This window comes from Capra hircus, chromosome 27 (assembly GCF_001704415.2).
Source record: "Capra hircus breed San Clemente chromosome 27, ASM170441v1, whole genome shotgun sequence".
In the NCBI taxonomy this organism is placed as follows: Eukaryota; Metazoa; Chordata; class Mammalia; order Artiodactyla; family Bovidae; genus Capra; species Capra hircus.
Window position 1 is genome coordinate 19,302,862 of NC_030834.1, and position 13,099 is coordinate 19,315,960.

General features: G+C 44.5%; 1 protein-coding gene across 2 annotated transcripts; it reads left to right on the forward strand.

The window, feature by feature from the left end:
- On the forward strand, positions 1,580-10,899 carry MBOAT4 (membrane bound O-acyltransferase domain containing 4). 2 transcript variants are annotated; one of them, XM_005698798.3, is made up of 3 exons: positions 1,580-1,749; positions 5,396-5,620; positions 9,647-10,899. In XM_005698798.3, the coding sequence occupies exons 1-3, from the start codon at positions 1,631-1,633 to the stop codon at positions 10,608-10,610; spliced, it is 1,308 nt and encodes a 435-aa protein (XP_005698855.2). In that variant the 5' UTR covers positions 1,580-1,630; the 3' UTR covers positions 10,611-10,899. The 2 variants fall into 2 exon arrangements, with proteins under 2 accessions (XP_005698855.2, XP_017897626.1); XM_018042137.1 differs by lacking the exon at positions 5,396-5,620.

A 13,099-nucleotide genomic window follows, 5' to 3' on the forward strand; every position in this document is an offset into this window, starting at 1 on the left:
TTGTGGTTGCATTTTAATATGTTTGATATGATGTGAGCTTATTCATTGCTTAGGGAGCCCTTTTCTCCCATTAATTGCTCTACTGTTTGTCTAGGGTTTTGTGCCATCTGTGGCCTGGAAAAAACTACCCATCTGTTTGGGAACATCCTTCCAGGGCCAATTTAAGCATTCCCCCTTCTCTACTTCCCTTGCATTTGAAAAATTCCTTATCTCTGTAGATGATTGCTTCTTTATTATTCACTGCAGTATGCCAGTGATATACTGCATCAATAGTTCTTTAATGAAAATATTTGTTGCCTTTTCCTTCTTCCTAGTCAATTCAGAGCTACTGGAGGGCAGGAGCCATGTCATATTCATCGTTCTATCCCAAGAGCTTAGCATAGGTCTCTCATAAATTGGCAGCCCAATGGTGCTCGTTTTTATTAATCAGTTGGTTTACCTTCAACTACATCTAACCAACCAGTTTATCCTCCATGCTTTTATATACGGTATCTAATCTTCATAACAATTCTCTTGAAGACAGCAGAACAATTTTGCTGAATAACTGGCATTATTGGATCTACTTTTAAGATGAAGGCTTTCAGTCTCAGAGAGTTAAAGTGATTTGCTCAGAGTTCCCCAGCTAACAGGAGGCTTCCTTTCATGCTTTCTCTTCTGTGAAGAGCTGTATCTCACTAACAGTGGTCCTTGCCTTTAAGATTTTCTTTTCCTTAAGATGATATTATATCAGGCTATACTTTCCTGTCTCTTATTTAAGGCTGCTTGCTCTTGCATGTACCTTCAGAGATGAAAAATGGCTGGTCAGGGACAGCACAGTAATGCTCTGGGCTCAGCAGATGGACCTCAGCTCGCCATGAGGCTTCTTGTTCTTACTTCTAGGCAGTGTCTCTTGGATTGCCTGTCCACACCCTAAAGAAAAGCTTCTCTTTAAATATTTCTCTCCACATGTTTTCTTCCTTAAAACCTTTTGAATTTTAGCAAGCACTTATGAGCAGATCATACATACCCAGCTCTGTTCTGTGTGCAGGGAATACAGCAATAGACAAAACAAAGTTCCTCCCCTGTAGAACTCACAGGGAGACGGGTAGTAAACTAGCCCAGAAATAGATATACCAGGGCTGTGACCAGTAGTATAAAAAAGAATAGAGCATAAGGAAATAGTCTAAGGAGCCCAGGGAGGAAATGGTTGGGAGAGTCTTCCTAGTCTTTGAGAACCTGCCTCCCTTTCTCACAGCTCACGTTCTTGCTCTCCCTTCCTAATCTAGTGAGTTAACTGTCCTCAATGGGAAAATGGGATTTTTCATTTACTTAGTGAAAAGAATATGACAGTCAGATGACTGGAAAGGCAAATACTGCAGTATATAAACAAAACCAGAACTTCTGAAAGCAATGCTTTTGTACATGTCCTTGTTAAGTGATAGAACACCAAATACGTTTTGGTTTCTATAGTGAGTTCCCTTTATCAGAAAGCCGACTTTTTATACTGCTTATCTCCAGTGCTTTTGTTTGCCTTTTGCTCACCCTTCCTAAACCATATAAATGATCAAAGAGAACCTGGCTGAGACTTCTCTTTCAGGAAAGCATCAGTTAAGGACTCTAGGAAGGACAGCATCTTTTGTTCCAGTTCGTGATGGATTGGCTCCAGCTGTTCTTCCTTGATCCTGTATCACTTTATCAAGGAGCTGCTTTTCCTTTTGCACTTCTGTTTAATTATCTCTGCTTTATGGATTCATTTTCCACTCAGGCCAGGTAGGTTTGATGGCTAATTTTGCTCTTATGTTTAGGTTGGAGTGCACATGTGAATATTAAATATTAATTACACTGGTCATTTTTAAGTTATCATCACTGCCACTGATTATTGATTGCTTGAATATGCATATGTCTAATAGAGTGAATCAGAATTGGAAATTGACATCATGTTTGCACTGACTCGGCTAAGTTTGATAAGTTCCCATTTAAAGGGAAAAGGGTGAAAATAAACCAGGGAGAGATAAATGTTGGGGTGATATAGATTTCCCCCAGTGGATGCATGTATAAGTCAGCCATGCACTCCAGATGTTCTTGAACAGTCTTAGTTTCATGGAATTCTATCATTTTCAATAAAATTAAAATTCATTAAATATGATTTTTCAAGTGCCTTTCTATGATTTCCCAGAGAAATGAAATAAGTCAAAACCAATTTTCGTAGATGAGTTTTATCTCAACCTGGGATCTAGTAATTATTGTCACTAGAGATTTGATGGGCTTCTCTGATAGCTCAGTTGGTTAAAAATCTACTTGCAACACAGGAGACCCTGGTTCGACTCGTGGGTCGGGAAGATCCACTGGAGAAGGGATAGGCCACCCACTCCACTGTTCTTCGGCTTCCCTCATGGCTCAGCTGGTAAAGAATCCGACTGCAATGAGGGAGACCTGGGTTCGATCTCTGGGTTGGGAAAATCCCCTGGAGAAGGGACAGGCTACCGACTCTATTATTCTGGCCTGGAGGATTCCATGGACTGTATAGTCCATGAGGTTGCAAAGAGTCAGACATGAGTGAGTCACTTTCACTTCACATCAGAGATTTGATAATGATTACAATGATTTTTTATAAACAATCAACTCGATACATCAGAGACAGTCCCTATTTTGTAAAAACGTTTTATGAAAAAAAAAGTTTTATGGTATATCCTTTTGCAAAGTTAAAATCCATTGCCAAAGTTCTACCTCCTAATAATTCACTTATTTCTGAAATTTGGATTTTTACATATTGGGGGTTGTTATGTAAAATCTGGCTATATCTAACAATCAAGCTGGCTGAGTTTGATTAAACTATGGTAGACTATTACATGTACACAGCTAGTTGGTGGCTCTTTACCTTTGTTTCAGAGATGAAGGAAGCAGTTGTAAAAAAAAAAATTTCTTATTAAGGAAGAATCACAAACAACAAAGCAAAATGAATGCAAGAATAATGGTTAATTCCCACAGGTTAAGATTTCTGGCTTTGGAGTCAGCTTGATGAGTCCTGGGCCCTCTCTTCCTGAGTGTTCTTGTATAGGTGAATAAACTTGGCCTTTCTCTGTAAAATGGAAATAACAACAATAAGAATATAATCCTCATGGGATTATTTTAAGGATTAAATAAAGAAATTTCTTAGAAAGGGATTATTGGCCCAATGCCCAGAATAAAATAAGCACTTCAAAAAATCACGCATCTTGCATTGTACACGTGTAGACAATTTTTTTCTTTTTTCAAATTATTTTTCAATTGGAGTGTAACTGCTTTACAGTGCTGACTTTGTTTCTGCTGTACCACAGCATGAATCAACTCTAAGTATACATACATTCCCCTCCCTTTCGGGCCTCCCTCTCCCACACCCCCACCATCCCATCCCCTCCCTCTCCAACATGCCCACCGTCCCATCCCCTCTCTGTCTGTCACAGAGCACTGAGCTGAGCGCCCTGTGCTAATCAGCAGATTCCCACCAGCCGCCTGTTTTACACATGGTGGTGTGAATATGTCAGGGCTACCCTCTCAGTTCGTCCCACCCTCCCCACCCCGCTCTGTGTCTGCAAGTCCATTCTCTATGCCTGAGTCTCTATTCCTACCCTGCACATGGGTCCATCAGTACCGTTTTTCTAGATTCCATGTGCATGTGTTAATAAACAACATCTGTTGTTCTTTTCCTGACTTAACAGTGCTTACAAATCCCCAGGGCAGTTGTTTCAGGTTTCAGTTGTGCTGTGTAAGGAATAAGTGTTTTCCCTTATTTTTCGATGGCAAGGTGGTGAAGGCTTAAACCACAGTGTTCAAAGCCCTGCACATAGGCTCCACAAGCGGTTCAGGAAAGGCCAGGGCCTGTGGAATGGAGCCTCTCACACTGAGGAACCTACATCTCCCTCAAGAAAGGAAGATATCTTTGCAAAGGCGTGTCTGTCACAAGCACACGAGCCAAGGAGCCTCGATCCACACCCTGGGGGGCACATTCATTCATTTTTCCTGTCCCTGACTCCTCGGTCCGTTTCAGATGGTTTCTTCTGAACTTTTTGTTTGGATTTATTAACTTGGCACCAGTTAAAAGGAAAAACCAAACAAACCTCCATATACTGTGGAAAGAAGAGCTGAGTCTTCATTATGTGGAATCTCCAGGGCCTCTGCTGGTCCTCGGGTCATCCACTGGCTTCCGAGGGAGGCAAGCTCCCAAACCATCGATGTTGATGTGGGTATTTACAACATTATAAAAAGTGCTAAGTCATGAGACCTTAAAGGGCAGCAGGGTGGATTAAGGGTAGACATAATGACAAAATCACATGATATCACGTGGAATCTAAAAGAATGATACAAAGGGAGTTATTTACAAAACAGAAAACTCACAGGCACAGAAAACAAACTTAGGATTACCAAAGGGGATAGCTGAGGGTGGGGGAGAAGAGTTAAATTAGAAGTTTGGAAATGACATATACACACTACCATATATAAAATAGATACACAACAAGGGCCTACTGTATAGCACAGGGAACTGTATTCAATATCTTGTAACAATCTATAATGGAAACAATCTGAAAAAGGATATATGTGTGTGTTTAACTGAATCACTTTGCTGTACACCTGAAACATTAAAAGTCAAGTATACTTCAATAAATTAAAAAACAAAACAAAATATTATACGGATGGTAGCAGCTTTACTCAAATAAGGATGTACTGTAAGATTTTATTCATATGAATTTGGAGAGTAGGCTAAATTATGTACACAGGTGACAAAAATTATTAAATGATACACAAGACGTTGTCACTGAATTTTCAAACACTTTTTATACAGAGGCATTGGACTTCCCGGGCAGTCCAATGGTTAATGCTCCCAATACAGGCTGCATGGGTTCAACCCCTGGTTGGGGAACTAAGATCTCACATGTCAGGTAGCAATAATAATAATACCAATACATTTTAAAAGGGAGCCACTGAGCCTACCCCTCCCTTCAACCTTCCCTCTGAAGGCCAGGGCGGTGTGACTATGTCAAAGAGAAGAGACCCATCTGGCTGAGATGACGTTTGGAGCCCTCCTAGATCCTCAGGCTTAGATTCCCAGAGCTTTTAGGTCACGCAGCAGGCACAGAGCCGTGTGTGGCCCTACCAGGAAACATTACAGACCTGTCCCCACAAGGCTGTTGGGGACACGTGTTCTCACTGCTATGGTGGACATCCGAGAGGGGTGCCCAGGCAGGAATCCTGGTTTGCCTCCTGACGAAGTAGTTCACAAATCCACTCGGACCCTGCCTCCCGCATTTCTCTCCTACACCACTGTGACTTCTTTAGGGGTGAAGTGGGGTCGGGCTTCCCAGGTGGTTGCCATGGGGACTGACTCCTCTGTGCACTACTTGAAGGCAGGCTCAAGGCCAGGCTGTCGTCTGTGTTCCAGGTACCTGTTCCTCCTGGCGGGAGGCGGTGCCCTGGCCGTGGCTGCTATGGGTGCCTTCGCTGCGCTGGTCTTCATCCCCGCCCTGTGCACGGTGGTCCTCATCCACTCGCTTGGCCCCCAGGATGTCCACAGGCCGACTTTCCTCTTTCAGATGACCTGGCAGACGCTGTGCCACCTGGGCCTGCACTATATGGAGTATTATCTGCAAGAAGCTCCTTCTACAAGGTAAAGCAGCCCATTCCTGCACTGGTACCGAGCCCACCAGGGTTTGCTTCCACACAGATGGTGGAGAGGACCTGGGCATTGAGTTTGAATCCGAATTCTTCCACATCTCAGCAGTGTGATCTTGAGTGAATCAGTCAACCTCCCTCAGCCTTCATGTTTTTTTCTGAAATAAAGGGTATGTGTGTTGGGGGATAACAACACCTATCTTGCAAGCTTCTTAGGTTAGAGGTAATGAATATACAGCAAGTCCGCTACCCATGAACAAATTCTATTCTAAGAGCGTGTTCGTTAAGTCCAATTTGTTCATAAGTCCAACAAAGTTAGACTAGGTACCCAACTAATACAATCGGCTATATATACTGAAATAGGTTTATAATACTTCTCACACAAACAATACATTTAAAAAAAATTAAGGAAACATTTTAAATATTATGGTATAGTACCTTGAAAAGTACAGTCCAACAGCTGGCACACAGGGGCTGGCCCTGAGCAAGCAGGCAAGAAGAGTTACTGCCAGGAGGAGGGAGAGGAGGTGGGAGATGGTAGAGCTGAAGGATCGTCGGCAACAGGAGACGGAGGGCCAGCTGCAATTTCACTCACACCTGATGTTAATGGAACGTATGTCCGCATCTGAAAGTTCGCAACTTAAAGGTTCATATGTAGGGGATTTACTGTATAAACCTATTCTAGTAAGGGGCTTCCCTTGTAGCTCAGTCAGTTAAAGAACATGCCTGCAATGCAGGAGACCGGGGTCTGATTCCTGGGTCGGGAAGATCCTCTGGAGAAGGACATGGCAACCCACTCCAGTATTCTTGCCTGGGAAATCCCATGGACTGTAGCCTGGGGTCGAAAGAGTCGGACATGTCTTAGCGACTAAACCACCACCATTCTAGTACAGTACTATATAGCTGATTCTGTTAGTTGAGTACCTAGGCTAACTCTGTTGGACTTAACGAACAAACTGGACTCACAAATGCTCTCTCTGAACAGAACTTGTTCATATGTAGAAGACTTACTGTAAGTGGAAATGTATGACTGATATCCTAGTAACTACCATGAGCTTCCTACGTAGCACAGTGCCTGGCACCAGCTGTAATTATCATTGTGCCCGAGAAAGAGGGTGAACCAGGAGTCCAAGGCCCCCGCCTGCAGGTGACTAAGCACAGGACACACACCTCAGTGTAGGTGGTTTAGACACACAGCTGGCAGCCTCCCTGGTGTTTTTCGGTAAGACAGGGAAGGTCCAAACTGACTGTCAGCCTCTGCCGAATTTCCACACACCTGCTCTGCAAGAGTTTTACTTTCACTGATACTCAACTCTTCCACCCCCTAGAAGAAGAGAAGTCACTCAATCCAGGAAAGACAATCAGGTGCCAAGTGAAGTCTGCTGCTGCTGCTAAGTCACTTCAGTCGTGTCCGACTCTGTGCGACCCCACAGACAGCAGCCCACCAGACACCCCCGTCCCTGGGATTCTCCAGGCAAGAACACTGGAGTGGGTTGCCATTTCCTTCTCCAATGCATGAAAGTGGAACGTGAAAGTGAAGTCGCTCAGTCGTGTCCGACTCTTAGCGACCCCATGGACTGCAGCCCACCAGGCTCCTCCATCCACGGGATTCTCCAGGCAAGAGTACTGGAGTGGAGTGCCATTGCCTTCTCTGAAGTGAAGTCTAGGGACGTGTTTTCCTGATCCAGTGAGATCAGCAGGATTAGAGGGAAGCAGGCGCCTCTGCCATCCTGAGGGCTGTTGCTCCTGGCTCCATGGTCTCGTGTGAACTGGAGTGGTGACCTAGCGAGGGGAGGGTCACCTCTCTGACTCTAGCTGCCTTTGGTTCCTGCACTTTGCCATATCTCTGCACCCAGGATCCTTTTCTTTATTCTATTTTCACCAAAGGCTCCAGGGCTTGCTTCTCTGAGGAGAAGGCATGATGGCGGGTGGGTAGGGAGTGGGGAGTCCTGACTGGGATGTGGTGACTTAGGGCTACCTGGGGGGGCTGGAGGAGCAAGTTGAACAGGATCTGGCTGGATGGGAAGGAGGCTGAGCCAGAGCTGAAGTGGGAAGATGCATTTGTTTGCTCTGGCCCTCATGCAGAGGGCTGTGGACAGGTGGCTTCAACAACAGACATTTATTTCCGCTGGAGGCTGAAGCCCAAGGTCAAGGTGTTGGCAGGCTCGGCTTCTCCTGTGGCCTCTCTCCTTAGCTTGTAGATGTTTCTCCCTATGCTTTCCCATGGTCTTCCCTTTCGGCATGTCTGTGTCCTGATCTCTTCTTCTAAGGAGACCAGTTACCTTGGACTAGGGCCCACCCTCACGACCTCATCTTACCTTAATTACCTCCTTGAAGACCCTAGCTCCAAACACACACATCCTAGGGACCTCCAGTGGTCCAGCGGTTAAGACTCTGTGCTCCCAATGCAGGGGACGCAGGTTCCATCCCTGGTTGGGGAACTAAGATCCCATGTGCCAAGCAGTGCAGCCAAAACAAATTGAAAAAAAAAAAAACACACCCACATTCTGAGGTGCTGGAGGTTAAGACTCCAACATATGAATTGAGGGTGGGGTGGACATGTTCAGCCCTTAACAGAAGGTGAGTGAACAGGGGTTGGTGGCCGGTTTGCCTACTGTTTGATAAGTCAAGTAAGGAGGTCAGTGGTCCTTCAGTTCTCAGACACAGAAACAGCATTGGGTGGGAAACAGAACCATTTTCTCCCCACAGGACAGCAATCCTGATTGTCCAGTGTGTCACTGTAATTGTCATTAATTTTCTCCATGATAGTCTTGCCAGCAGGACCTTCTCTACTACGAGGGCGAAGCAGGAGGAGCTCAGGTGGCTGGTTAGGAACACGCCTCAAATTGCTAATGACTCAGCACACACCCTGAGCCTCTAGCATGACTCACTGTTCCTCAGCTCAGATCCCAAAGCCTGGAGAATCTTTCATTTAAAAAAAAATTTTAATTGGAGGATAATTGCTTTATAATGTTGTGTTGGGTTTTGCTGTACAACAACTCAAACCAGTCAGAACTATATATATGAAAAGTGAAAAGTATTAGTTGTTCAGCCATGTCTGACTCATTGCAACCTCATGGACTATAGCCCACCGGGCTCCTCTGTCCATGGGATTCTCCGTATACATCCTACCTCTTGAGACTCCCTCCCACCCACACCCCACTAACCTACTCCTCTAGGTCGTCACAGAGCACCAGGCTGAGCTTCCTGTGTTACACAAAGCTTCCCACTAGCGATTCATTTCACACGTGGTAGTGTATATAAGTCAATGCTATTCTCTCAATTGATCCCACCCTCTCCTTCCCCCGCTGGGTCTACAAGACCATCCTCCACGTCTATGTCTCTATTCCTACCCTGCAAAGAGGTTCATCGGTACCATTTTTCTATATCCCATATACAAGCATTAATATATAATATTCATTTTTCTCTTTCTGACTCACTTCACTCTGTATAACAAAGCCTGCAGAATCTTACAGTCCAGATCTTCAGCTTCCTGGAGTCTCTTCATTCCTAAGGTTCTGTTTCTTCTGTGGCAGATTTCTCCCAGGTCCCTGATCCCAGTCTTCATAAGCCACTCTCAGAGATAACATATTCAATGTTTCCTCCATAATATTCCTTGTTTTTCTTTTATTTGCCTCTCTGACTAAGGATTCATCTCTCCATTTACCCTTCCATCCTGCTCAGAGGATCCTGTGACTCTGTTAAGCCAAGAGTCTTTGGGATAGCACTGCAGGGTATTAGATTGGTCTTACATGCTTTTTAAAAAAATTAAAAAAAAAAAAAAAAAGTTTGGTCACCCCTCCCCCCATGGCATGTGGGATCTTAGTTCCCTGAAGAGGGATTGAACCCATGTCCCCTGCATTGGAAAGTGGAGTCTTAACCTCTGGATCTCCAGGAGAGTCTCAGATGGATCTCTACTGTCTAGAACCACTCATTTCTCCGGGGATCTTGTTTGAGCAATTGGAAGGGGCTAAAATAAACTATGGAATGTTTTACTTAAAAAAAAAATTATCTCTTTCAGGTTCTGCATCACTCTCTCTTCTCTCATGCTCTTGACCCAGAAGGTCACATCCCTGTCTCTGGACATTCGTGAGGGGAAGGTGGTAGCACCATCAGGACGCATCCCTAACAAGAACTCTTTGTCTGAGCATCTGCGTGCAGCTCTTCCCTATCTCAGCTACTTGCTCTTCTTCCCTGCCCTCCTAGGAGGCCCGCTGTGTTCCTTCCAGAGGTTTCAGGTTCGAGTTGAAGGGCCTAGCAGCGTGTGGTCCAGGCACTCTTTCTGGGCTCTGACCTGGAGGGCGCTGCAGATCCTGGGACTGGAGAGTCTGAAGGTGATTGTCAGAGGGGTGGTGGGCACAGGGGCAGGACTCGGCAGCTGCGAGCAGCTGGAGTGCATCTTCGTCCTGTGGTCCACGGCCGGGCTCTTCAAACTCACCTACTACTCCCACTGGCTCCTGGATGACTCCCTGCTGCGCGCGGCCGGCTTTGGATCTGAGTTAGGTCGCAGCCTGGGTGAGGAGGGACTCCTCCCCGATGCAGACATTTGGACGCTGGAAACGACCCACAGGATTGCCCTGTTCGCCAGGAAGTGGAACCAGAGCACGGCTCGGTGGCTGCGACGCCTGGTTTTCCAGCAGCGCAGGACCTGGCCCTTGTTACAGACGTTCGTCTTCTCGGCCTGGTGGCACGGTCTCCACCCGGGACAGGTGTTCGGCTTCCTCTGTTGGGCTGTCATGGTGGAAGCCGACTACGTGATTCACGCCTTCGCCAGCGTGTTCATCAGCTCCTGGCCTGTGCGGCTGCTCTATAGAGCCCTGGCCTGGGCCCACACCCAGCTCATCATCGCCTACATAATACTGGCGGTGGAGGCCCGGAGCCTCTCCTCTCTCCGGCTGCTGTGGAATTCTTACAGCAGTGTCTTTCCCACGGTGTACTGTACGTTGCTTCTCCTGTTAGCAAAGAGAAAGCATAAATGTAACTGACATCTTTCCCACCCTTCCTCTCATACGCCCATGAAACAGACGTTTGAAAGTACCAGATGGCACCTGTGTGCATGTATTTGCAGTTTTCCATGATAAAAAATTGTTTTTTTAAAAGTAATATATGTATATATCTGATGTCTTGACATGGAAATCTGTGTATCTACTTTAATGATCTATTATTGATGCTGATACTGAGGATCCAGAAAGGAAAAAGACACGATTTCTTCCCTTAGGGGTTACAGTTTATGTGTGGAAGCAAAGTTTAGATTTAATATGATACATAAAAATATAAGGTACTTTAATGTTTATACATGGAATCTAGAAAAATGGTACTGATAAACCTATTGCAGGGCAGGAATAGAGACGCAGACACAGAGAATGGACTTCTGGGCACAGAGAGGGAAGGAATGGGTGGGATGGATTGAGAGAGTAGCCTTGAAACATATACATTACCATATGCAAACCAGATAGTGTGGGAAGTTGCTGGATAACACAGGGAGCTCAATCCAGTGTTCTATAACAACCTAGAGGGGTAGGGGGTGGGGTGGGAGGGAGGTTCAAGAAGAAGCAGTTCAGTTCAGTTCAGTCGCTCAGTCGTGTCTAACTTTGCCACTGCATGGACCACAGCACGCCAGGCTTCCCTGTCCTTCACAAACTCCCGGACCTTGCTCAAACTCATGTCCATTGACTCAGTGATGCCATCCAACCATCTCATCCTCTGTCGTCACCTTCTCCTCCTGCGTTCTATCTTTCCCAGCATTGGGTCTTTTCCAGTGAGTCAATTCTTTGCATCAGGTGGCTGAAGTATTGGAGTTTCAGCTTCAGCATCAGTCCTTCCAATGATTTACTGGATTGATTTCCTTTAGGATGGACTGGTTCGATCTCCTTGCCATCCAAAGGACTCTCAAGATTCTTGTCCAGCAACACAGAAGGCATCAATTCTTTGGCACGCAGCCTATTTTATTATTCAGCTATCGTATCCATACATGACTACCGGAAAAACCATAGTTTGACTAGATGGACCTTTGTTGGCAAAGTAGTCTCTGCTTTTAAATATGCTGTCTAGGTTGGTTATAGCTTTTAGCAAGTGTCTTTTAATTTCATGGCTGCAGTCACCATCTGCAGTGATTTTGGAGCTCAAGAAAATAAAGTCTCTCACTGTTTCCATTGTTTCCTTGTCTATTTGCCATGAAATGATGGGACCAGATGCCTGATCATCATTTTTTGAATGTTGAGTTTTAAGCCAGCTTTTTCATTCTCCTCTTTCACTTTCATCAAGAGGCTCTTTAGTTCCTTTATGCTTTCTGCCATAAGGGTGGTGTCATCTGCATATCTGAGGTTATTTATATTTCTCCCTGCAATCTTGATTTCAGCTTGTGCTTTATCAAGTCCAGCATTTTGCATGAGGTACTCTGCATATAAGTTAAATAAGCAAGGTGACAGGATACAGTCTTCACATACTCCTTTCTTAATTTGGAACCAGTCTATTGTTCCATGTCTTTCACTTTCATCAGGAGGCCATAAGGGTGGATTCATCCGCATATCTGAGGTTATACAATTTGTTGTACAGCAGAAACTAACACAACATAGTAAAGTAATTATCTTCCAATTAAACCTAAATGTAAAAAAATACAAGGTGCTGTGAACAAAATGGAAACTGGCATCTACAGATGGTCTCCAACTTACAATGGTTCAGCTTATGACTTTTCAACTTTACAATAGTGCAAAAGCAATACATATTCAGTGGAAATCATCCTTGGAATTTTTATCTTTTCCTGGCTAGTAATTTATGATATAAGGCTCTCCTGGGGTGCTGGGCAGGGCAGCTGCAGCTCCCAGTCAGTCACAGGATCATAAGTAACTTGAAACTTCCCTGGTGGTCCAGCGGTTATGACTTTGAACTTCTAATGCAGAGGCATGGTTCTGATCCTTGATCAGGGAACTAAGATTCTACGTGCAGTGCGGCACAGCCAAAAAAACCAAAACCACCAAGAATTTGAAAAATTTGGTCTAAAAATGACAAGGCTGATATTATCTCAGAGAGATATGTTAATAAACTGAGAATCCAGCAGACTAGATAGATAATCACTTACATAATTAAATACTTAAAATTATTTAAATTACTTAAATACAAAACTGATTCATGAAATATATCCCATGAAGAGACCGATAACCAGAAGTAAACACTGTTTTAGTACAGCTTTGATGGTCTTGTCCTTTTTCTTGGCATATAACTTCCTCTGTTTCTTCTTCTGTTAGGATTTAAAATATACTGAGAGAAAGAGGTCAGGACCTCCCAGTTCCAGTGAAGCAATGTCATTTTAACTAGCATTTTCCTAGCACTACCACATCTGTGAGCCACCTGTATTATTATCTAATTTATTTTTTTTTTCAAATCAACTTTAACTTACTTACTTTCAAAAACTTTGTTTCCGAGTAGTAGCATTGGCAAAAATTGGCTTTGGTGTACTAATTTTATTCTCCTCTCA